At 43.2% G+C, this 23,774-nt stretch overlaps 2 protein-coding genes across 2 annotated transcripts in view; both read left to right on the top strand.

Annotated features, from left to right (window-relative positions):
- The window catches only part of LOC137627925 (microfibril-associated glycoprotein 4-like), an 8,182-nt gene extending 3,043 nt beyond the window's left edge, over positions 1-5,139 (top strand). The window contains exons 3-6 of the mRNA XM_068359380.1: positions 1,036-1,107; positions 1,795-1,964; positions 2,546-2,776; positions 3,456-5,139. Coding sequence (XP_068215481.1) covers positions 1,036-1,107; positions 1,795-1,964; positions 2,546-2,776; positions 3,456-3,643 — 661 coding nt within the window. The 3' untranslated portion in view covers positions 3,644-5,139. The remainder of the gene's footprint in view (positions 1-1,035; positions 1,108-1,794; positions 1,965-2,545; positions 2,777-3,455) is intronic.
- A 563-nt stretch (positions 5,140-5,702) lies between these two features.
- Acat2 (Acetyl-CoA acetyltransferase 2) overlaps positions 5,703-23,774 on the top strand; it is a 40,499-nt gene continuing 22,427 nt past the window's right edge. The window contains exons 1-3 of the mRNA XM_068359379.1: positions 5,703-6,178; positions 9,600-9,721; positions 23,341-23,453. Of these exons, the coding sequence (XP_068215480.1) occupies positions 6,130-6,178; positions 9,600-9,721; positions 23,341-23,453 (284 nt within the window). The 5' untranslated portion in view covers positions 5,703-6,129. The remainder of the gene's footprint in view (positions 6,179-9,599; positions 9,722-23,340; positions 23,454-23,774) is intronic.

The following is a 23,774-nucleotide window of genomic DNA, read 5'->3' as shown; positions in this document are numbered from 1 at the left end:
AGCATACTGTCTTACCTGCTTAGAAAGAGAAACACTATATTTACTTTGTAATTACTTTCTTCTTCTTCCCCACTGTTATCCCTACATTAAGGAGTTGGTTGCCTGATGCACCCTCTCCAATGTCTTCGATCAAAGGCATCCTCTTCCACCAAACCTCTTCTCTCCATATCATCCTTCACCTAATCTCGCCATCCAATTCTCTGCCTCCCTCTTGATCTTTTCTTCCTTACAGTTTCCTCTCAAGCCCTCCTCACTCCCTCCCCACTGGCTTCAATCAAAGGCATCTTCTTCCACCAAACCTCTTCTCTCCATATCATCCTTCACCTTATCGTGCAATCCAATGTTTTACCTCCCTCTTGATCTTCTCCCCCTTACAGTTTCCTCTTAAGCCCTCCTCACTCCCTCCCAACTGGCTTCAATCAAAGGCATCGTCTTCTACTAAACCTCTTCTCTCCATATCATCCTTCACCTTATCGTGCAATCCAATTTTTTACCTCCCTCTTGATCTTCTCCCCCTTACAGTTTCCTCTTAAGCCCTCCTCACTCCCTCCCAACTGGCTTCAATCAAAGGCATCGTCTTCCACCAAACCTCTTCTCTCCATATCATCCTTCACCTTATCGTGCAATCCAATTCTTTACCTCCCTCTTAATCTTCTCCCCCTTACAGTTTCCTCTCAAGCCCTCCTCACTCCCTCCTCACTCCCTCCCCACTGGCTTCAATCAAAGGCATCGTCTTCTACCAAACCTCTTCTCTCCATATCATCCTTCACCTTATCGCGCCATCCAATTTTTCCCCTCCCTCTTAATCTTCTCCCCCTTACAGGTTCCTCTCGAGCCCTCCTCACTCCCTCCCCACTGGCTTCAATCAAAGGCATCGTCTTCTACCAAACCTCTTCTCTCCATATCATCCTTCACCTTATCGTGCAATCCAATTCTTTACCTCCCTCTTAATCTTCTCCCCCTTACAGGTTCCTCCCAAGCCCTGCTCACTCCCCACCATCCATCCTTTATAATTAACTGCTGATGCCATTTCAGGCCCAAAGACTGCTATGAGTTATATCAACAAGGGAAAAATAAGAGCGGGGTCTACACGATCTATCCGCACAAGTAAGTAACTGTTTATAGCAGAGTAGAAAACTGATTGCTTAGTGAATGACCTCATTGAGAATGAATGTAGATGGTGTGCGTGCAACTCACTTAGCAGGACGGGAAGGCTGTAGTTGTTGTCCCTTCCAAAGGAATAGCCAATGACATGGCAAACGGCGTATATGTTTTGCTCTGGAGATATCTTTGTAAAGGATATTTTCTCATATTAGTGTACAGTATCACTATCTTTATCTTTGTTAAGGCTATTTTCTCGAGTTAGTGTACAGTATTGCTATCTAAATCTTTTATAAAGGCTATTTTCTTGAACTAGTGCATAGTATAGCTATCTATGGTATCTTTCGTAAAGTCCATTTACTCAAATTAATGTACAGTATTGCTATCTACATCTTTTATAAAGGCTATATTTCATATTAGGTAAATGGGGAGGGTTGGTGGCAGGAAAGGGATCCGGCCATGAAAAATTTGCCAAAACGAATATGGACAGTGAATATTATCAGAATAAAATTAATGCTAGATGGAGAAAGCCGGCCAGAAACATCAACCCCACATAGAAGTGGGAAAAGATGCAGACAAAGAAAAAAAGAGTGTACAGTATTGCTATCTATATCTTTGTAAAGGATTTTCTTTCTTGAATTAGCATATCTTCCGCGTCTTTTACTTAATTTTGTATTTATGTATTTGCAACAGGTGTCACCGCGCCGAGGAAGGCGTGCGAGTCTGGTGCGATCAAGAGGATAACGGAGGAGGCTGGACCGTCGTACTATCTCGGAGGCCTCTCGATGATCAGGTCAATTTCAACAGGGGTTGGCAAGATTACAAAACTGGCTTTGGAGAAGCAGAGACGGAATATTGGATAGGTAAAGTTGGAATTAGAATAAGTGACCTTATTGTAAGATGGGGAAAAGAAATCTGTTCTTCATTCTCATATCTATGGTCATCCCAGGTGTCTCTTTTGGGTCAAATTGCTCTCTTATCTCAAGTACCAGGAGTATATAAAGAATTGAATTGAAGAGTCAAATGTTTGTAAAATGATAACCATAACTAATCTCATTTTTTCATTATTTAGAGAGATTAGTTCACCAAACGTTCAACTGGGCTCCACAAGACACCAGAAGAATTGGAAAACCCATACCTACATAGCTGAGGACTATGAAGCGCGAAGTAGGAGATGGGGAATGGGGAAGTATTGACTTAAAAGCTCAAGGTAGAGATGACTGGCAAAATCTAACCGAGGCCCTTTGCGTTAATAGGTGTAGGAGGAGATGATGATGATTTTTTACTGTTACAATTTGTGTCCGTAGTTGACTGCTTTCACTCTTGGGCCTAATGAGATTATAGCATTCTAGGGCAGCACCTTGACTTGCAAAGCAATCTTTTGCAGAGCAGAGGGTCATTTGTGAAGAGAGAATAATTACAAAAGCCTTATGTGTATTTGCAGGAAATGATGCTCTCCATGCAATCACGTCAAGTGGGAGACAAATGTTGAGGGTTGAGATGGAAGACTGGGATGGAAATAAAAGATTTGTGGAACACAATTCCTTCTTAGTGGAGGGAGAAGACTCGAATTATCGCCTTCATCTGGGTAAACACTCTGGAACTGGGGGTGATGCATTTTTATACCATGATAATATGGCCTTCAGTACTTCAGATCGCGACAATGACCTTAATAGTAAGCTCCTGTTTTTAGATATGCAACGATATTTAACTGACCTTCATGATAGGCCCCTGTTTTTTTTTTTAGATATGCAACGATGCATAACTGACCTTCATGATATGGTCCTGTTTTTAGATATGCAACAATGCATAACTGACCTTCATGATATGGTCCTGTTTTTTAGATATGTAACGATGCATAACTGACCTTCATGATATGGTCCTGTTTTTTAGATATGCAACAATGCATAACTGACCTTCATGATATGGTCCTGTTTTTTAGATATGCAACGATGCATAACTGACCTTCATGATATGGTCCTGTTTTTTAGATATGCAACGATGCATAACTGACCTTCATGATATGGTCCTGTTTTTTAGATATGCAACGATGTATAACTGACCTTCATGATATGGTCCTGTTTTTTTAGATATGCAACCATGTATAACTGGTTTTTTAATGCCTCAGATTTTTTGACTTGTTATGGTGTTTTCTTCAAGTTAGCCATTCTCTATTAATGAAATCAGTGAAATATCCTCTATCATAGAACAATCCTTCTACACTGAAATATATATTGATTGGAAATTTTCTGAGCTGAAAAAAACCCACTCATTATACTGGAAAGATTTCTCCCAATTAGACAGTGTAGGTGTTCAACATTTTCAGAGTAATGATTGTTCGATTCTATTTGTAGGCGGAAGCAACTGCGCCGCTGAGTTCGGAGGAGGGTTCTGGTATAATTCGTGCCATTATGTAAGTCCTACCAGTTTCCTCTTGAAGAAACAAAGAAGTGAGTCTGGAATTACCTGGAGGTCATGGTACATCCATAGAGAAACACTTAAAGAAATGTATTTCAAAGTGAAAGAGTACCCTTGTATGTAAATCGGTTACTCCCATAACGTCTAAGTAAAACATATGTGTTAAGTAGGATGATTGAACAATTTATAAAGTTAAAAAGTTAAAGTTGTGGGTTTTAGGTCTCCCCTGAGACGACCTCCATCATCTCCTCGGGCGACCATGAGCCAGCTGGGACTATCACTATCCCCCTCTAACCATAAACCCCTAGGCACCACCCTGGGGAGTACCCCCAGTAGAAGGTCTCACTATTCGCGCCTTAGCGGGGACGCGAACTCGGGACCTCTGAATCAGAAGCCCACGACGCTACCAACCTAGCTATCCAGGACAGAAATGCTTTGTGTTATATAAGAGGATTCTACCATATATAAACAAACTGTAATATATAGGTAGGGCATGAAGGGAGATAGAAATAAGAGGGCATTGAAGATAATAATCTTGTGTAAAAACAATTTGGTCTGCTGAAATAGGCCTCTGGCTTAGTTTAAGCCAAATGATAGGATTGGGTAATTTTATTGAGGGAAAGGGGTAACTTGCCAATTCATCCAAAGATAAATCTCTTTGTAAACTTGACCATTGTGTGGAGCCTTTCATGGGACCATGTGTAATGTAGTAATGCATTATAGGAGAAATGTCAATCGCCATAATTATTATTATTAGCTAAGCTACATCCCTAGCTGGGAAAGTAGGATGCTATAAGCCAAGGGCTCCAACAGGGAAAAAATAGCCCAGTGAGGAAAGGAAATAAATAAACTATATAAAAAGTAATGAACATAGTATAAAAAATCTTAACATCAATTACAACATCAAAACTTTTATGAAAAGACAGTACTACTAAACAGCAAATGCCATTAAATGTTAAGGATTTTTTTTTTTTTCATACGGAAATCACTTTGAAGGGATAAACTAAGTCTTCTTGTAGGTATGTGCCTACTAGCCTTTAGTGTTAAGTGTATTAATCTGAACTATATCTTTGCATGAAAATTAATATTCTATATTCACGGAAATATCAGTAATAATCTTATATCATGGGTATGTGAGTTTCAAAAAACCCACTCATAGTGTATATTCTTCTTCTTCTTCTTCTTCTTCTTCTTCTTATTATTATTATTATTGTTGTTGTTGTTGTTGTTGTTGTTACAAGTTAAGCTAAAACCCTAATTGGAAAAGCAAGATGATATAAACCTAAGGGCTCCTACAGGGAAAAACAGCCCAGTGAGGAAAGGAAACAATGAAATGAACAAGCTTCAAGAGAAGCAATAAACAATAAAAATAAAACATTTTAAGAACAGCAACAACACTAAATTAGATCTTTCATGCATAAACTATAAAAACTTCAAACAAACCTAAGAAGAGAAATAAGATAGAACAGCATGGCCGAGTGTACCCTCAAGCAAGAGAACTCAAATCCAAGATAGTAGATATCCCATCTACTGTCCTGGATTTGAGAGAGACACTTCACAAAATTTTTATTCAACCAAGTTGTTTTTATTTGTTTACAAATGTCATAGATCTGCATTTTTTTTTTATAAGAAAATGAAAATCATGGAAATATTACCAAAACATTTATAGATTGATCTTTCCAATTTGACGATTTTTTTTTCAGTATCTTTGGAGGAAATTCCTTTTTTTTTTTAAATATCAACAATTCGAAGCTGAACTGTTTATTTGAATCAAATTTATGGTTGCAACTAACGTTATATATATTACCCAATTTTGAGTTATATATTACGTCCCTATATGAATTTTATGAGAAAATGAATATTCAGATATTAATATTTTAGTGATAAAAAGAGATATAATATTATTTCAAGTATGATTTTGCACCTTCATTTTAAAGTAACGAGACTAACTTTCACTATTCCACTTGTCTCGCGAGGATTTATTAATTTGCTCAAGTTGGTTAAAACTTCGAGAATAGATCCAAACAGGAGCTGTTTCATATAACAATTTTTTTTAAATAAACAAAAAAATTAAATCTAAACTTTAAAGTAAGCTTAGTTTGTTATTTCTCAAATTTGAAATAATTAATTTTAATAAATTAGCCATAGAAAAGAAGATTTATAAATATAGTTGTAAAAATAAAACCTATTTAAAAGTCTAATTTTATTAATGGTGTAGCAACCAGTCCCCAAAATAACTTAAAAAGGCTCATTCATTGCGGTTACGGTTAAGGGCCCAGCTGTAGTAAACAGCAGAACGAGCTGTTTCATATAACTATTTTTTAAAAATAAACAAAAATCTTAAAACTAAACTTAAAAGTAAGCTTAGTTTGTTATTTCTCAAATGTAAAATAATTATTTTTTAATAAATTAGTTGTGGATAATAATATTTATTAATATAGTTGTAAAAATAAAACGTATTTAAAAGTCTAATTTTATTATCAGTGTAGCAACCAGTCCCAGTAAACAGCAGAAGGTGTGACCCAGTCATTCAACCTTTTGTTTGCTGGCACGGCTTAATTAGCCCCAGGCAGGCCTTTCAAGAAGACGTCCACATTGCTTCTATAAATCATGAGTGGAAATCGCGTTGTGATATTATCTGCGGTCAGAACACCCATAGGTAAGAGAGGACTATTGTATTTTGTTGAAAATTTCTGCAGAAATTTTTAGGGATTATATTATATCCCTACCGTAGGCCATTTAGAATTTTAAATAGGCCTCTTTGTAGGCCATGAAGATACTTTAGGCCTTTTTTGTAGGCCATAAATATACTGTAGGCCTCTGTAGGAAACGAAGATACTGCAGGTCACTTTGTAGGCCACGAAGATACTGTAGGCCACGAAAATACTTTAGGCCGCTTTGTAGGCCACGAAAATACTGTAGGCCACGAAAATACTGTAGGCCTCATTGTATGAAATGAAAATACTTAAGGTCTCTTTGTAGGCTACGAAGATACTGTAGACCTCTTTTTAGGCCACAAAGATTCTGTAGGCCTTTTGTAGGTCACAAAGATACTCTAGGCCTCTTTGTATGTCACGAAGATACTGGAGGCCTCTTTGTAGGCCACGAAGATACTGTAGACCTCTTTTTAGGCTATGAACATACTGTAGGCCTCCTTATAGGCCATGAAGATACTGTAGGTCTTTTTGTAGTCCTCAAAGATACTATAGGCCTCTTTGTATGTCACGAAGATACTGTAGGTCTCTTTGTAGGCCACAAAGATACTGTAGGCCTCTTTGTATGCCAATAAGATACTGCATTCTTATTAATTGTGATATTTTTCATTATTAGGGGTTAAGATGTTCTGAATGTACTGGATGTGATGTCAAATTTCTTGTAATTTCTGTTTTTTTTTTCCAGTAAATATTTAGCGTACAAAAGAACCATATATGAGTAGTATGTAGATTAGTGGACAGGGCCTTTTTTTGGGGTGTATATAGTTGCTTGCGACAAGCGTAAACTTTTTTATTACTCGTCATATATATTTTCGTGGTGCATGTATGATAGAGGTCACCTGTATGTATGACGACAGCTAGCTAAGAATATGACAGTCTAAGGAGGGTTTGCAGGGCGACGTTGACTCCCCCTTTAGGTAAGTTAGGAAAGGCCTGGATTGTAGGTTAGGTAAGTAGGGGAAGTTTAAGTTAGTTGGTGTTCATGTGCAGAGGTTTTGCAGAAAAACGGACACAGTTTTTACAGTGGCCACGTCTTATGAATGACTAAATAAGGGGAAGAGGATTCCCATTTTCTATGCACCTGGGTGGAACGGGCTGCTGATATACTGTACAAAGGCTCCCGATTTACTTCATGGGGAAGATGTTGTTTTTCTTTGGGGTGTGTGTATGACGGCCATGGCTCATGACTTCCCTCTTTTCAACCCTATCGCTAAGAATACGGCAGTCTAAGGGGCGTCGCACGGGGGCGTTAACCCCCCCATTAGGTAAGTAGGTAAGGAAATGTCGTGTAGTTTAGGTGACAAAGTTTAGGTTAGATGGTATTGTATGCAAGTGTTCTGGTCCGTCGTATACAGAAGCTCCTTATCTTTGTCTAAAGTACAATGTCATGAAGCAAGTTTTATGATTTACAAAATATTTGGATTTATTGTTCTCTTGCTAGGAGTGAAGTCTGTTTGGAAGCAAACAGAGTTGAGACTTAGTATTAGGGTAAGTTAAGGATACGGTTGTCAATGTGGGTGTCGCAGGGGGCCATAGCCCATTAGGTGAATATACGACTCCTAGATTAGTATAGGTGGTGTTTTTTCCCTTTTAAAATGTGGTTTTTTAGTCATAGCTTTTGGAATTTTAAAACCTAAAATTTGAAAAATATGGGTTTCCCCTAATTATATGCATCAGAACGCTAAAGTACCTATAAATGCACCGGGAATATTTCTCTTTTACTTTTTCATCAGGAACACTTTATCGTAAATATTTACCCACATTTCAATAGCTGACGTGGTCTATCACAGCCAACTAGAAAGGCTCCCTTTTTTTCATCCTAAGTGTACTGTGAGAATTTATGGTTTCACTTTACTGCAGTACAATATTTTTATGTTAGTCATTTACGGAGACTGGAGGGGTCCTCCCTTTCTATTGAGAGTTTATCATAAAAAGTACCTCGATTTTGAAAAATGACATGTATTTATGTAGTCCTCTGACAACTACAAATGCTTCTAAACAAAACATAAACTTTAGGCTGCTTATTTGGCAACCATCTTGAAAAATACTGTTGGAAATACTTAATTTTCTAGTTTTATGGATGGGTTAAACTTAGTTTCAGGAGTGAGGCATGGGGAAGAAACACAATGTTGCAACTTACTCTTATGGTAAGCCAAGGATAGGGCAGTCTAAAGTGAGATCACAGGGCCTACCCTAGGTAGCTAAGTAGGTAAGGTTTGCTAATCCTATGTTAAGTTAGGTGGGGAGCCTTAAGTTGGATGCTGCCCTTATGTTTGATTTTTCAATCATAACTCAAAATTTTGAAATGTTTGAATTATCCCCCCAAGTATTTCCATCAGAATTGTACCTTTAAGTACACATGAGCTTTTCTTATTTTCTTCGTTAGGAATATTGGACTACAGTAAGTCTTTACCAAATTGTTATAGAATAAGATTTGCTTCAGTGTAACTTGAAATCCTCGTAAAAGGATCTTAAGTAATCGAACCCAGGGCCCTAGATCTTTACTTTACTGAGGTTTGGTGCTTACCCAATCTAATGCTTTGTTTGCTATAGTCATCATGCTACATGCATACAAACATTATTATTATTATTATTATTATTATTACTAGCTGAGCTACAAACCTAGTTGGGAAGACAGGATACTACAAGTCCAAGGGCTCCAACAGGGAAAATACTCCAGTGACGAAAGGAAATGATGAAATAAACAAACTGTATGATGAGAAGTAATGAGTTAGAAATATAAAATATCTTAGGATCAGTAACAATGGGAAAATAGATCTGTCATGTGTAGAGGGACTTTATAATTATTATGCCCTGACAACTAACCAGTGAGAAAAGAAATCATTGCTTAATGAGACCTCCAGAAGAGTTGGCCTCGTTTGCAGCCCTGTTCTCCCGAGGGAAGTAGCAATCACGATCAGGGAAGCTCAGCCTAAAGTGGTTATAATTCCAGATCATGACTTCAGGATTGAATATTGTCTGGAGGAAATATTCTTCATGGATGTGACTCATTTTACCCTCTTTATGACATAACTGTATTGGTTTTTTTTTTCGGTAGTACTTGGTAGAGTGCTGTTATGCATATTTTTGCTTAGTGGTGTTAATCTAGCCCCTGATTTGTGCTGTTTAGAGAGCATACCGTACTGAATCAGTTTTAGACAGTGCAAGAATGTGCCTGCCTTTAATGTCATTTCTATTTGTGTTATCGCTGTTAATTTTTGTTGTTTCTTACCGAAACTCTTTTAGACCCTGGATACTTTAATTGATATTCTTTCTTGCTGCTATATTTGTTGCCCATCATTTGATAGTTGTAGTACTTTTTAGTTTTCATTTAACATTTTTTATTACATAACTTTAAAATTTCAGGGTCGTTAAGTGGATCGCTGTCGTCCCTAAGCGCTCATGAACTTGGCGCCTTGGTGATTAAAGAAGCTTTGTCCAGGGGAGCTGTCCCCCCTGAAGATGTCACGGAAGTTATTTTTGGCCAGGTGAGTTGTGGAGATGGTATTTGAAGGGTAGGTATAGTTAAACACATCAAGAAGTTGTTTAATGGTGCCTGGATAGAGGCAAACAGTAAAGTTTGTCGTTGTAAATGGTAAACAAGGTTGATAAACTGGACAATTTAGAGTAAAATTATTCCTTGGTTTACAGTATATGATATCTTCAATGTCTTACACTACAACAATTAATGCAGCCATTTCTAGTCCACTGCAGGACAAAGGCCTCAGACATGTGCTTAGTTATGTCGGGGGTTTGGCCAATTTCATCACCATGCTGGCCACTGTGGATTGGTGATGGTGGAAGATCTTAGTCTGTCCGCTCACAGCAAATCAACCTAGTATGGGTGTCGCTAACTAGTACAGCTCTGTTGGCCATGGCGATACACATACTCTTTCACCACATTAAGGTTTCCCCACTCAGAAAGGAATACTGTAGCATATTACTGAGTATTATGTGATTATATTTAAGACTGAGAGGACAAAATTCTGTAGTTTTTTATTACGGCGTACAATAATTGTGTGACATTAGTTTCCTTAGACAAAGAAAGCCTCTCAGGCTACACCTTACTATTGAATGCATTAAATCGTGTTTGACCAGTCCAAATTTCTAGGAAATTGTTCCGTAACTGACATACAAACCATGCTATTTAATAGGGGTTATTACTTTCGGCGTAGCTGAAATGACGAGCCATTAGAATTTTAACGAGGGTTTACTACCCCACCGCTAGTTAGCTGGGGGTAGGGAGGGTAGCTTGCTACCACCCCCCCCCCTCACACACCTGTGCTTGAGCTCACTTTGCTCTCGGCTCGGGTGGTAGTCGGACGTGTCGGCTCTCACCCTCGCCTTTCTGACAGCCATTAATGCCTTTTTGCTTTCTCTCCTACAGGTGTGTTTGTGAAGTTGGCCTCTGCTATCATGCGCAAGTGTCCTGGATTACCCGACCGCCCTTGCGGCACGTTTATGTCCGCGGTCGAGACGGACCCTCACACCCTTTGTCCTTATTGTAGGGGCCAACGTTGTGATAGAACTAATAAGTGTGGTGAGTGTAGGGAGTGGTCTACCTCCCAGTGGGAGAGGTTTTCTTGGTGACGGAAGAAGAAGTCCAGGCGGGATATTTCTCTTTCGAAGGTTTCTTTGAAAAGAGAAAATTACAAGGACTCTTCTTCCGTTGCCCAAACCTCCTCCGAAGCTCCTGCTCGATCGGTTTCTTCCGAGAGACCGTCGAGTGGTAGCGTAGACCATAGTTCTGTTTCCCGACCTTGTGGTTCGGGAGATGGCGTTGTCTCCCCTAGCGAGACAGCTCCACCTCCTCCCCCAGAGGAGGAATTAAATATTAATGTGAATACTAATGATTTATTCCAGCTTTGGTCTTCCTTGTGGCTCGAAGGTTCGCCCTCCAACGAAGCCTTGCTTGACATGATCCGGTTGGGTGCCGCTGTTAAGCAATCGCCAACTTTGGCAGAGGTTGATCCTCTGTCTATCGTCGACGTTGTGGTGGTTGAGGCTTCCGATGCTGTATCTTCGACCTCTGCAACCGCTCAACCTGCTGTAGCTGAAGGCTTAGTTTCTCCTTCTGCTCAACCTTCGAGGGAGGAACTAAGTCCCACAGTCTCTCCTTGCGGTGATTCTCCCCCTCGGGGGAGTTCACTCACAGAGACTCCTCTTCGGAGGACTGCTGATGGTCAGCTTGCTGACCCAACGGCCCCCAGAGGGCGCATACGTCGTAAGGCTCGCCTTCCTTCAACTCCAAGGATGTGAGGAGGCGCCTCTTCGGTTTGTTGTCGTCGCTGCAGTCCGCCGCAGAGGAGCTTCGTCATCGATCTCCGACTGTTCCTGCTACAACCCTGGACCTCTCTGCGGATCGTTCGTGATCCCCCTCGGTAGAAGGTCGTCCTTACGAAGGACACACCGACCTTCCACCCTTCAGACCTGCTGACCTGCCGTCACCGTTCGTGGCTGCTGATGCGCTGTGGGCACCAACTAAACCTGTTTTTATTAAACAGGCACCGATCCCTTCTGGGCAACAAGGGCGTATTCATAAATTAGCGCATACGTCCCTTATGCGCCATGCAAAACATGCGCGCCAACGTTCGACTGACCTCTCTGAGGTTTCGGAGTTAACGCACAGGCGCTCTCCTATTGTTGATGATATAGCGCGCCAGCGCGCTCCTACTGACCTCTCTGAGGTTTCGGTGTTAGCGCACAGGCGCTCTCCTACTGTTCCTGAGATAGCGCGCCAGCACTCACCTGCTTGCCAGCGCGCACCTGCTGCCGAGGTTCCTGATAAAGCGCGCCAGCGCGCCACTGCGCGCTATCGTTCTCCTGCGCGCCAACGCGCACCTGCTGCCGTGGTTCCTGATAAAGCGTGCCAGCGCTCACCAGCGCGCCACTGCGCGCCTTCAACCTTCTGCGCGCTATCGTTCTCCTGCGCGCCCACGATCTTCCGATCTGGGTGCAGTAGAGAAGTTGAAGGCTTCCCATACTCGTCAGCGCTCGCCAACGCGCCGTCGATCTTCACCTGCGCGCCATCCCTCGCCAGCACGCATTCGCGCGCACGCACACCAACATTCACCTGCGCGCGTCAAGTCTCCCACGCGCGACCTTGGGTATTCCCCATCGCGCGAGCACCAGCGCGATCGTCAATGCCCTCCCACATGCGAGGCTGCAGGACATCGCGCGGCAAGGTCGCCATCGCCACATTCCCCCCCCCCCGCAAGCGCAGAACAGCGCGCTCGCTGGCAAGGGGGAAGGTTCCAGAAAGGTCCAGGGACATTTCTTCTCCATCTTTTTCTTTTCAGGCAAACCCCCCTTTGGAAACTCTTCCCAGGGATTGGTCGATCCCTTTCCCTCCAGAGGGAGTGTCTGACAGCGCAGCCGTCAGCCAGCAGCCTTGGATTGGGGCACTGATCAGAGCGGTCACGCAGGCGTTTAAGCCTGTTCTCTCTGAGCTGGGCCACAAATTCTTGGCAGCATCTACTCCTCTGAAGAGGAAGAGAGGAGTTTCAGACATGGTAACTTCTCCGAGGACAAAGCTGTCTCCTCGTAAGTCTTTGAGGCAGGCCTCCTCACCCCCCCCCAGACTTTTTCTGCCTCCCCTTCGGACGAAGACTTCCCGTCCTCAGGGGAGTCACGTGAGGTGAAGCGTTCCCCCATCGCACCAATGAGGGAAACCCCACCTCGCGCTGGAAAGTCTTCTCGGGTAGGGGTGGAGAAGAGCCTACCCCCGTCGTTGTTGGAGTCTTGTATCCATCCCAGGAGGGAGTCGAAGGACTCCAAGACAGTACCAAAGTCTTCATCAAGACTTAGGCCGGAGCCAGCCAGTCACTCGGAGAACGTCCGCGAGCCTCCCCAAGAAGAGCCTTTGGGGACAGGAGACTTTGCTGCTAGTCCTTGAGGAGGAGAGCTGCAGGAGTCAGAACTTGCGTTCTGGCAGGTTCTGACCCTTATGAGGACTCTCAATGGGTTTGCTGACCCAGAGATTCCTCCTCGAAAGGGCAAAGACACGGTCTTGGACCGAATGTTTGGGACTCGAAAACCCTCGAAGGCCAGTGCAGCTTTGCCCTGGTCTTAAGGGGTTAAGAGTGCCAGGGACAAGATCGAAGTCCAGCTCTCCGAGCTTGCCTCTTCCAGCCGAACCAGCGCCGGCAACAAGCTCCTCCCACCTCCTCGTGTACAGCAGAGGAGGCACTTCGAGATCATAGAGGAGCCTTGTTTGGCTCTTCCCCTTCACCATTCGTTGGAAGAGCTTACCAGGGGAGTCCCTCTTGAGAGACTCTCCAACCGGCAGGTCTCATTCTCGGCGACTGAGATCCTTAGTCAGGAGAAGGTGGTGAAGGGTGCCATGCAGCCCACTTCGTGGCTGGATATCTGGCTAGGGACCTTAGGTATCCTGATACGTTCGGAGAATTTATCCAAAGAACGTACCAGGAAAGCTATGGAGACCTTTTTACTCTCAGGCACTCGCACGATCGAGTTTCTGCCCCACCAAGTCTCGAACATGTGGGCTAACACCATCTTGAAATGTCGGGATGCATTGTCTGAGAGGTTCCATCAAAAGGTCCCTAACACCGAGATCAGCACGCTCAGACATTCTTCCGTGATGGGAACGAACCTGTTTGAGCCTAGGGACGTGGAGCAGGCCGCTGAGAGGTGGAGGAAGTCCCACAAAGACTCCCTACTTCATAGGGCTTTGACATCTAAGCCCTATAAACCTCCAGTACCCCAGCAGCTACGCCCTACCAAGACCACGAAACCGGCAGCGGCAGCGAAGACGGTGGTGTCTAAGCCCTTTCCTATCAAGGACAAGAAAGGCAAGAAGTCCTCCAGGGGAGCGAAGAATCCTAGAGTGAGCGGCCGAGGCCGCAAACGCTAGGATTGGCAGTCCCCCTGCATGTCCACCAGTGGGGGAATGCCTACAAAGTTGCGCAGACAGATGGCAGCAACTCGGGGCCGATTCCTGGACGATTTCCGTAATCAGTCAGGGATATCGCGTCCCGTTCACAACATCTCTACCTCCCCTGACGACGAATCCAGTGTCGTTGAGCTCCCTTGCTATGGGATCAGCAAGGGGGCAAGCCCTTCGGGCAGAAGTCCAGACCACGTTGAAGAAGAGCGCTCTCCAAGAGGTCGTCGACGGGTCTCCAAGCTTCTTTAGTTGACTCTTTCTTGTAAAGAAGGCGTCTGGAGTCTGGAGACCAGTCATCGACCTCTCGGCTCTGAACAAGTTTGTTAAGCAAACTCCGTTCAGCATGGAGACCGCAGACACGGTCAGACGCAGTGAGACCGCAAGACTTCATGTGTACGCTGGATCCGAAGGACGCCTACTTCCAGATCCCAGTCCATCCGTCTTCAAAGAAGTACTTAAGATTCAGCCTAGACAACAAGGTTTACCAGTTCAAGGTGCTGTGTTTCGGTCTCTCCACAGCACCACAGGTTTTCACCAGAGTGTTCACCCTAATATCATTGTGGGCACACAGGATCGGCATCCGTCTCCTCCGTTATCCAGACGACTGGCTGATCCTAGCAGACTCGGAGTCATCCCTTTTTCAACACCGAGACAAACTTCTTGGACTTTGCCAGGATCTGGGGATCATGGTAAATCTCGAGAAGTCCTCTCTGCTTCCCACTCAAAGAATGGTATACCTAGGCATGATCATAGACACCAATCTCCACAAAGCCTTCCCATCAGACGGCAGGATAGCAAGGCTGAGGAGGGTCGCAAGCCCTTTCCTCAGACGAGAAGAACTTCCAGCCCAATCGGGGTTACGTCTCCTCGGTCACCTCTCATCTTTGGCTCGTCTAGTTCCTAACGGTCGCCTCAGGATAAGATCCCTCCAGTGATGACTCAAGTCCCGGTGGAATCAAGGTTACGATTCCCCGGACGTCATGATCCCTATGGGACCTGCAGAACGGACGGACCTCCAGTGGTGGGTGACAGACGAGAACCTACGAAGAGGAGTGGATCTTCTCATCCTTCCCCCGGATTTGATGCTTTTTTCGGACGCCTCAAAGAAAGGGTGGGGGGCCCACGTTCTGCACCACAGGACCTCAGGCCTGTGGTCAGAATCAGAAAAGTGCCTCCATATAAATCTTCTAGAGATGAGGGCCGTCTTCCTGGCCCTTCAACAGTTCCAACAATACCTGGCGGGTCACTCTGTGGTGGTGATGAGCGACAACACCACAGTAGTGGCTTACATCAACAAGCAAGGAGGTACCTTTTCGAAGCAGCTATCCCATCTCGCAGTAGAGATACTGAGATCGACCGAAGTCCACTCGATTCCACTACCGGCACATTTCATTCCAGGCAAGAGGAATGTGCTCGCCGACAATCTGAGCAGAGCGTCTCAGATAGTGAGTAGCGAGTGGTCTTTGAATCTTCTAGTAGCCAACAAAGTCCTGACTTTGTGGGGTTCCCCAGCTGTGGATCTGTTCGCTACAGCGTTGAACTTCAAGCTTCCGCTGTACTGCTCCCCAGTCCCGGATCCCAAGGCACTCTGGCAAGATGCCTTCCAACAACGGTGGAACAACATCGACGTGTACGCCTTTCCCCAGTTCTGTCTGATGAGGAGGGTGCTCAACAGGACCAGAATATCGGTCAATCTTTCAATGACCCTCATAGCTCCGCTATGGCATCACGCCGAATGGTTTCCGGACCTTCTGCAACTCCCATCGGAACTTCCGAGAGAACTCCCTCCGCGACACGAGCTACTCAGACAACCACATGCCAACATCTTCCACAAAGCCGTAGCTTCGCTCCGACTTCACGCCTTGAGACTATCCAGCATCTCCTCGCTGAGAGAGGATTTTCGCAACAAGTTGCAATTAGGATGTCTGGACATCTGCGAAAGTCTTCCGCATCTGTCTACTAGGCAAGGTAGAAAGTCTTCTGTGGTTGGTGTCGTGGAAGGGGTATCTCTCCACTCGATGCCACTATTCCAGCAATAGCGGAGTTCCTCGTGTATTTGCGGGAAGAAATGCGCCTTTCAGTCTCGGTGGTGAAAGGCTATCGCTCAGCCTTAAGTCCAGCCTTCAGGCTGAAAGGAATGGACATTTCTTCTTCGCTGGAACTTTCCCTTCTCATATGAAGTTATGAACTTACCTGCCCTCAGTCGGAAGTGAGACCTCCTCCATGGAACGTGGTTCGAGTTCTCAGGTCTCTTAAGAGACCTCCCTATGAACCATTATGCCAGGCTTCAGATCGCCACCTAACTTGGAAGACGGTGTTCCTACTAGCTTTGGCCTCGGCCAAGCGAGTCGGTGAACTTCATGGTCTCTCATATGACATTGCCCATTCAAGTGGATGGGGGGAGGTAACGTTCAGATTCGTCCCTGAGTTTATTGCTAAGACTCAAAATCCGGGGGTTCCGGACCCTTGGTTCGACTCCTTCCAGATTTCGAGTCTTCGTTCTGTAACAGATGACCCAAACCATCTCCAACTTTGCCCAGTAAGGAGTCTGAGGCTATATCTCAAAAGAACGGCTGCAGTCCTTCCCCAAGTGCAGGCATTGTTTGTGAGCACTGGGAGGACTAAGAGGAGGGTCACCAAGAACACCATCTCGGCATGGATTCGTAGGATGATTCATCTGTCCCTGAATCCAGACCCTCCTCCGTCATGTCGCCCTAAAGCACATGATGTCAGGGGCATAGCTATGTCCCTGGCCTTCAAGAAAAATTTCTCAGTGACGCAGGTTCTTAAGCTGGGGTGTGGAAGCGTCATTCGACCTTCACAGCCCACTACCTGCAAGACGTGACCCACAGGAGGCTCGATACGTTTTCTATCGGCCCTGTGGTGGCTGCACAACAGCTGGTTTAAAACCTCAGGCTCCTTAGTGGACAAGTAGCAGAAGGTTGAGGGCATTGTTACCCGGTGTTAGTTAGCATGAATGAAAAGGTTTGTATGGCCCTTATTCTTTTCTTCATCTTCCCCTTTCTTGGGGGAAAGCAGCATCCTGGGTTTTCTGCACAGCTGACCTCAAACCACTGCAGGTAAGCCATGTTTCCTTGTGTTCCTAGTATTAAGCTAATACTGTCACGTCCCCATACCCTGACGAGGTGGTATTGGGAGAGTCCTAGCCTAAAGTTTCCATCTAAAGGACTACAGGTCAGCTTCCTAGGACGAGTCACACTTTATTATACCCTCACACACAGCTTACGTGGGCCGCAGTCCTTGCATAGCAAGGTTCTAGAGAGGTGCAGGGACTCCTTATTGTTGAGTGCTGACACACTCAACTATTGAGTCCCCGGGCAAAGCCAAAAGCCAGTACTGGCCGGGACTTTCCATCCTTCCTAATGGGTGAGTCACCCCTATTAAATAGCGTGGTTTGTATGTCAGTTACGGAACAAATGACAAATTCGTAGATAATTTGTATTTTTCCTAACTATACAAACCTTAGCTATTTAATCAAACTTGCCCGCCAGCCCTATCCCCCTTGAAGTTCTACCTCTAAGCAAAGTGAGCTCAAGCACAGGTGTGTGTGAGGGGGGGTGGTAGCAAGCTACCCTCCCTACCCCCCGCTAACTAGCGGTGGGGTAGTAAACCCTCGTTAAAATTCTAATGGCTCTTCATTTGAGCTATGCCGAAAGTAATACCCCTATTAAATTGCTAAGGTTTGTATAGTTAGGAAAAATACAAGTTATCTATGAATTTGTAATTTTTCTTTGACCTTGACCTTGACCTCTCATAACTTTTAGATTGCCAATCTACAGTACTTTTCCTCAAATTTCTGTCACGTTTCAATTGTCCAAATGTACATCTGCGACATTACTCGACATCCTTCAAAAGGTGAATAATTCACAATCACCGTCTACGTATAGCTCAAAAGAGCCTTAGCCAGCAAAAACTGTCATTGCATAACTAACCCCCCGTTGAGATACTATAGCTAGCGAGTCATTGGGTCCTTTGACTAGGTATATATAGTAGTATTAATGTAAATTGGATCCTTTTCTGGTTACGTCTCATTTCCCCTTTGCCTACACATACACCGAATAGTCTGCCCTATTCTTTACACATTCTCCTATTTCCTCATACACCTGACAACACTAAGATAACCTAACAATTCTTCTTCGCTCAGGGGGTTAACTACTGCACTGTAATTGTTCAGTGGCTAATTTCATCTTGTTATGGGTAGAGGAGACTCTTTAGCTGTGATAAGCAGGTCTTCTAGGAAAACACACCAAACACGAACTTTTGTTCAGTCTTGGGTAGTACCATAGCCTCTGTACCATGGTCTTCCACTGTCTTGGGTTAGAGTTCTCTTGCTTGAGGGTACACTCAGGCACACTGTACTATCTTATTTCTCTTTGTCTTGTTTTGTTAAAGTTTTTATAGTTTATATAGGAGATATTTATTTTAATGTTACTGTTCTTAAAATATTTTATTTCAATTGTTAATTACTTTTTTTGTAGTATCCTTATTTACTTTCCTCACTGGACTATTTTCCCAGTTGGGGCCTCTGGGCTTAGCATTCTGCTTTTCCAACTACGGTTTTAGTTTAGCAAGTAATAATAATAATAATAATGATAATGATAATAGATTTGTTGAAATGCTATCATGTGCAAAGGGCTGAAAGTATTAATAACTTCAGTGTCACTCATAGTTCTGACTTGCTTTGTCTTGGTATGTTTCAGCTGTCCTCGTATAGCACCGTTAAGCTTAAGATCAACTTTAGGTTTAACCATCCAGAAATGACAGCATTGTTTTGGGTAGTTTCTGTTTTGAGATCTTGTTACAATAGGGCTATTAATAATCTAGGGGTACTCCTATGTTAGAGTTCTCCATTGTGTGATCTGAAGAGAGATTCGCTACTTAACAGGTCTATATTATATGTAGAAACTTGTTTTATTACCTCCGCCAGCAAAGTTGAAAGGAGGTTATGTTTTTGCTCTTGTTTGTGTGATTGTTTGTGAACAGCTTCCTGGCCACAATTTTACTCGTAGAATAATGAAAGTTGCAGGGATTAGCTGTTATGTAAAAAGCTGGGAATATTAAATTTTGGATGGTTAAGGTCAAATGTCAAGGTCACGGTCAAGCAAAATGTCCAATTCACGTAATCAGCTACAGTGATGCCTCAGGATACGAAATTAATCCGTTCAGGATGCGGTTTCGTATCCTGATATTTTCGTATCCTGAGTCGCGTTTTACATGTAAATAGCCTAATCCGTTCCAAGCCTTATAAAAAGTCACCTTTTCTTTCATAAACACGCTAAACTGTAGTAATAAACATGCAATGCAGCCATTTCTATCATTCAATAATTAACACAACCGTTAAAAACAGCCTAATCCATTCCAGAAACCTCTATGAGATTATTCAATAATGTAGTTATAGCCAAGTTATCCCCCCCAAGCCCAAAGAAAACGGTCCGTTTTCTTTACTACTCTATAAAAGTTACGGTACTGTATGTACGTAAAGCATTTAGATCAGTGAAGGTGTATTGTTACCTGTACGTACACCTAAATTAATGATTGATACCTGTACACTCTGAAAAAAAGGTTACAGTTAATTAGTGTAACAAAAAAGTTGAAACTTACCTTTTGATTGAGACGATGTCCGATAGCGAAGTCGCGGCAGAGGAGGATGGCATAAGGCAGAAAACGTAACAAGTGACAGACTACGTACAGTAATTTACACACTTAACACATTAACACTTAAACTTTACGAAATAAAAAAATGGCAGAAATAATTAACACTTAACATTACGTATGGAAAACTATAAAATGAAAGAAAAAATTACTTTAACACTTAACGGTAACATAAAACTTAAAATTGAATTTTTTTTTTTTTTTTGCTTTTTTATAACTTTACGTTTTTCTTATTTTCTAAATCTCTTCTACTTCTTCATCACTTTCTTTTTTCTGTTTCTTTTCTTTACTTTCACCTTCTACTTCTTCATCACTTTCTTTTTTCTGTTTCTTTTCTTTACTTTCACCTTCGTCTTGGCCTACTAATACCGCTGGCCTCTTTAATAAGAAACTATCCATTGAAGCTTGTTTCTGCCTACTTTTCAACACATTTCTAAAATGCGTTAGGCAAACGTCATTGCAGTGTTCAAGCGCACGGTTGGTATAAACTTTTTCTGGATGTTCCTTTTCGACGTAGTCTGCCATTTTATGGAAACATGCAAGAATTTCCTTGATGTCTGCCGTTTTCAAAGGTGCAACATCCTCCTCATCACCGCTAGAGAACTGCTCTTGAACATCACTCACTTGCATCGTCTCCAACTCCTTCAAGTCCTCCGTCGTCAACTCCTCATGGTGCTCCTTGATAAGTTCATCGATATCTTCCGCGCTAACTTCCAGCCCCATGGACGTACCAAGATGTACGATGTCAGCCACCTCAGACTGCTGAATTGGTTCAGGATCGTCAACGATCTCGGCTTCTCCTCCAGGCTTCCCGAACCCCTCGAAGTCTCGTGCAGAGACAGCATCAGGCCACAGCTTCCTCCAAGATGAGTTTAGGGTACGCCTTGAAACTTCCTGCCAAGCGAGATCGATGAGTTTGAGGCATATCACGATGTTGAAGTGATCTTTCCAAAATTCACGCAGAGTGAGGTTTGTACTCTCTGTGACTTGGAAACATCTCTTGAAGAGATGCTTCGTGTACAATTTTTTAAAATTAGAAATAACTTGCTGGTCCATGGGCTGGAGGAGAGGGGTGGTGTTAGGCGGTAGATACAGGACCTTTATGAAGGAATACTCGGCCAGAAGATATTCCTCGAGGCCAGGAGGGTGAGCTGGAGCATTGTCCAACACCAGCAGACATTTCATAGGGAGGCGCTTTTCTTCCAAATATTTTCGGACAGTCGGACCGAAGCAGACATTCACCCAATCAATGAACAGTTGCCTCGTTACCCAGGCTTTTGCATTCGCCTTCCACATCACGGGAAGGTTCTCCTTAATGACTTTGGGGGCTTTGAAGGCTCGGGGATTTTCTGAATGGTACACCAGCAGGGGCTTTATCTTGCAGTCCCCACTGGCGTTTGCACAAAAAGCAAGGGTAAGCCTGTCCTTCATAGGCTTATGTCCGGGTAGCCTCTTCTCCTCCGCCGTGATGAACGTCCGACGAGGCATTTTCTTCCAGAAAAGCCCAGTTTCGTCGCAATTGAAAACTTGCTGCGAACTGTAGCCTTCCTGCAGAGTCAACTCGTCGAACGTTTTAACAAAGGCTTCGGCGGCCTTCGTGTCCGAGCTGGCTGCCTCCCCATGCCGTACCACTGAATGGATGCCAGTCCTTTTCTTGAACTTCTCGAACCACCCACGAAGAAGCCTTGAACTCTGGGGGTTCCTGCTGGGATGTTCCTTCTCCTGCTCCTTCTTCGGCCTGAGCACGCACGAGATCACCGAAAATGGCGGAGGCCTTCTGGCAAATTGTAGTCTCAGTGATGGTGTCTCCTGAGATCTCTTTGTCCTTGATCCACACAAGAAGCAGCCTCTCCATCTCGTCATGCACGTGCGTTCTCTTGTTGGAGAAAATAGTGACGCCCTTAGAAGGTGTTGCTGCTTTGATGGCCGCCTTCTGCTTCAGGATGGTGCCTATCGTAGACGGATTCCGGCCATACTCCTTGGCGATCGCACTTAAACGCATGCCAGACTCGTACTTTTTAACGATTTCAAGTTTCGTCTCCATCGAGAGCATCGTCTTCTTCTTCTTTCCTTCGGCAACATTCTTGGGACCCATGGCTACAGTAATACGTAATATAATACACTACGTAACGTTATATACAGTATGTATAGTAAACACTAATACAGTACAGTGCACAGTAACGAATGTTTATTAACGATAACACGTGGCGTACGAATGTACTGTATATTAACACTAAGTCAAACAAGCGAAAGCACACAATGTCTGTTAACGATACCGCGGTCGGAACGAAAAGAGAGAGAGAGAGATGAACGCCCGTGCGTAGGCAAGCTGGGATAGTTGCCGACCAATAGGAAAGCAGGATCTTATGGCGTCAGCTAGCGTCTGAGTAGGGAGATAACCAATGGGTGAGCGGGAGGCTGTAAGTGAGTCTACCCAAGTTCAAAGTCAGGCGGCGCGCTTTTTAAAATTACTCTCGGCGAAGAGTTGGGATCTCGTAAGGTTTTCGTATCCTGAAATTTTATCCGTATCCTGGGGCATAAAAATCTTCGAATCACTTTTCGCATCCTGAATTTTTCGTAAGCAGAAACTTTCGTATCCAGAGGTATCACTGTATGTGTTTGGACATCGTTGCCATAGAGCCCTAAAACTTGGTTCATATTTGAGTGTATGAAAATCCACACCAATTAATACATGTCAAGGAATAAGCTGCCGTGGCAAAGTTCTGCGCTCTGCTGAGTGCCCCTCAAGTTTTAGATATAATATTTGCTATGGCAACTCCTTTTTATTCATAGGCAGTTATGTGTTACATTTGTAACATAGTCATCAGTCAAAAGGCTTGGCTTTTCCTTAGGGCAGTGAGTGGCAGAGCCATCTACTGGAAGCCAATGAGTAATAGTTAAAGAGTAAATATTACCTAGTCTCAAAATAGTTGGATGAAGTTGATACTTATTTTCACTATACCAAAGAGTGTAAACTTTTGTTCTTTTATTTCAAATGCTTCTTAGAGGGTTTTCTTTACTATCATCATGCTAGGATATGCTATACATTGGCCAACTTCGATGCAAAGGTTATGTTTTGAGAGGCGTGTATGTGTTTGTTTTTGTTTTGTATGTTTGTTACCCACTATTTGTATGTTTTTTGTTTGTGATTTGCATTACTCGATTTGAACAAATCTCAGGAAATTTTGTGGGATGAGTGGCCATGATTCAAGGACAATTTGATTAGATTTTGGGTGTGATTGTGTCGAAGGTCAAATGAAAAGGTCAAAAATGTCTTTTTGCCATATGGTGGTCAATTTTTATCTGATTTGCATGAAAATAGTACCAAAATGTGCATAATTCAATTGCCTGTATTTACAAAAATGTGCATAATTCAATTACCTATATTTTGATATATAACATACTATAGGCGGAAGTGTGTACTCTACTGAATTGCCCTTCCTAGTTACCTATTATTTTATTTGTAAATATTGAAAGTTTGATAATATGCAGTACTGTAATTACTCCTTTTTTTTCCTTTTATTGTAGGTGCTGACAGCAGGCCAGGGTCAGAATCCCGCTCGTCAAGCTGCCATGGGAGCGGGGATTCCTTACTCCGTACCAACGTCACTCATTAATATGCTTTGTGGTTCTGGGCTAAGGTAAATATTGATAGATTTTTTAGTTTACATTATTATTATTACTATTATTATTATTTTTATTATTATTATTATTATTATTATTACTTGCTAAGCTACAACCCTACTTGGAAAAGCAGCATGCTATAAGCCCAAGGGGTCCAACAGGGAAAATAGGCCAGTGAGGAAAGGAAATGAGGAAATAGATAAACTACAAGAAAAGTAATTAACAACTAAAAAGAGCAGTAATAACATTGAAATAAATATTTCCTATATAAACTATAAAAACTTTAACAAAACAAGAGAAAGAGAAATTAGATAGAATAGTGCGCCTGGGTGTACCCT

The sequence above is a fragment of the Palaemon carinicauda genome, chromosome 35 (assembly GCF_036898095.1).
Source record: "Palaemon carinicauda isolate YSFRI2023 chromosome 35, ASM3689809v2, whole genome shotgun sequence".
Lineage (NCBI taxonomy): Eukaryota > Metazoa > Arthropoda > Malacostraca > Decapoda > Palaemonidae > Palaemon > Palaemon carinicauda.
Note: the sequence above shows the minus strand (reverse complement) of the source record. Positions and strands in the feature narration are given on the sequence as shown.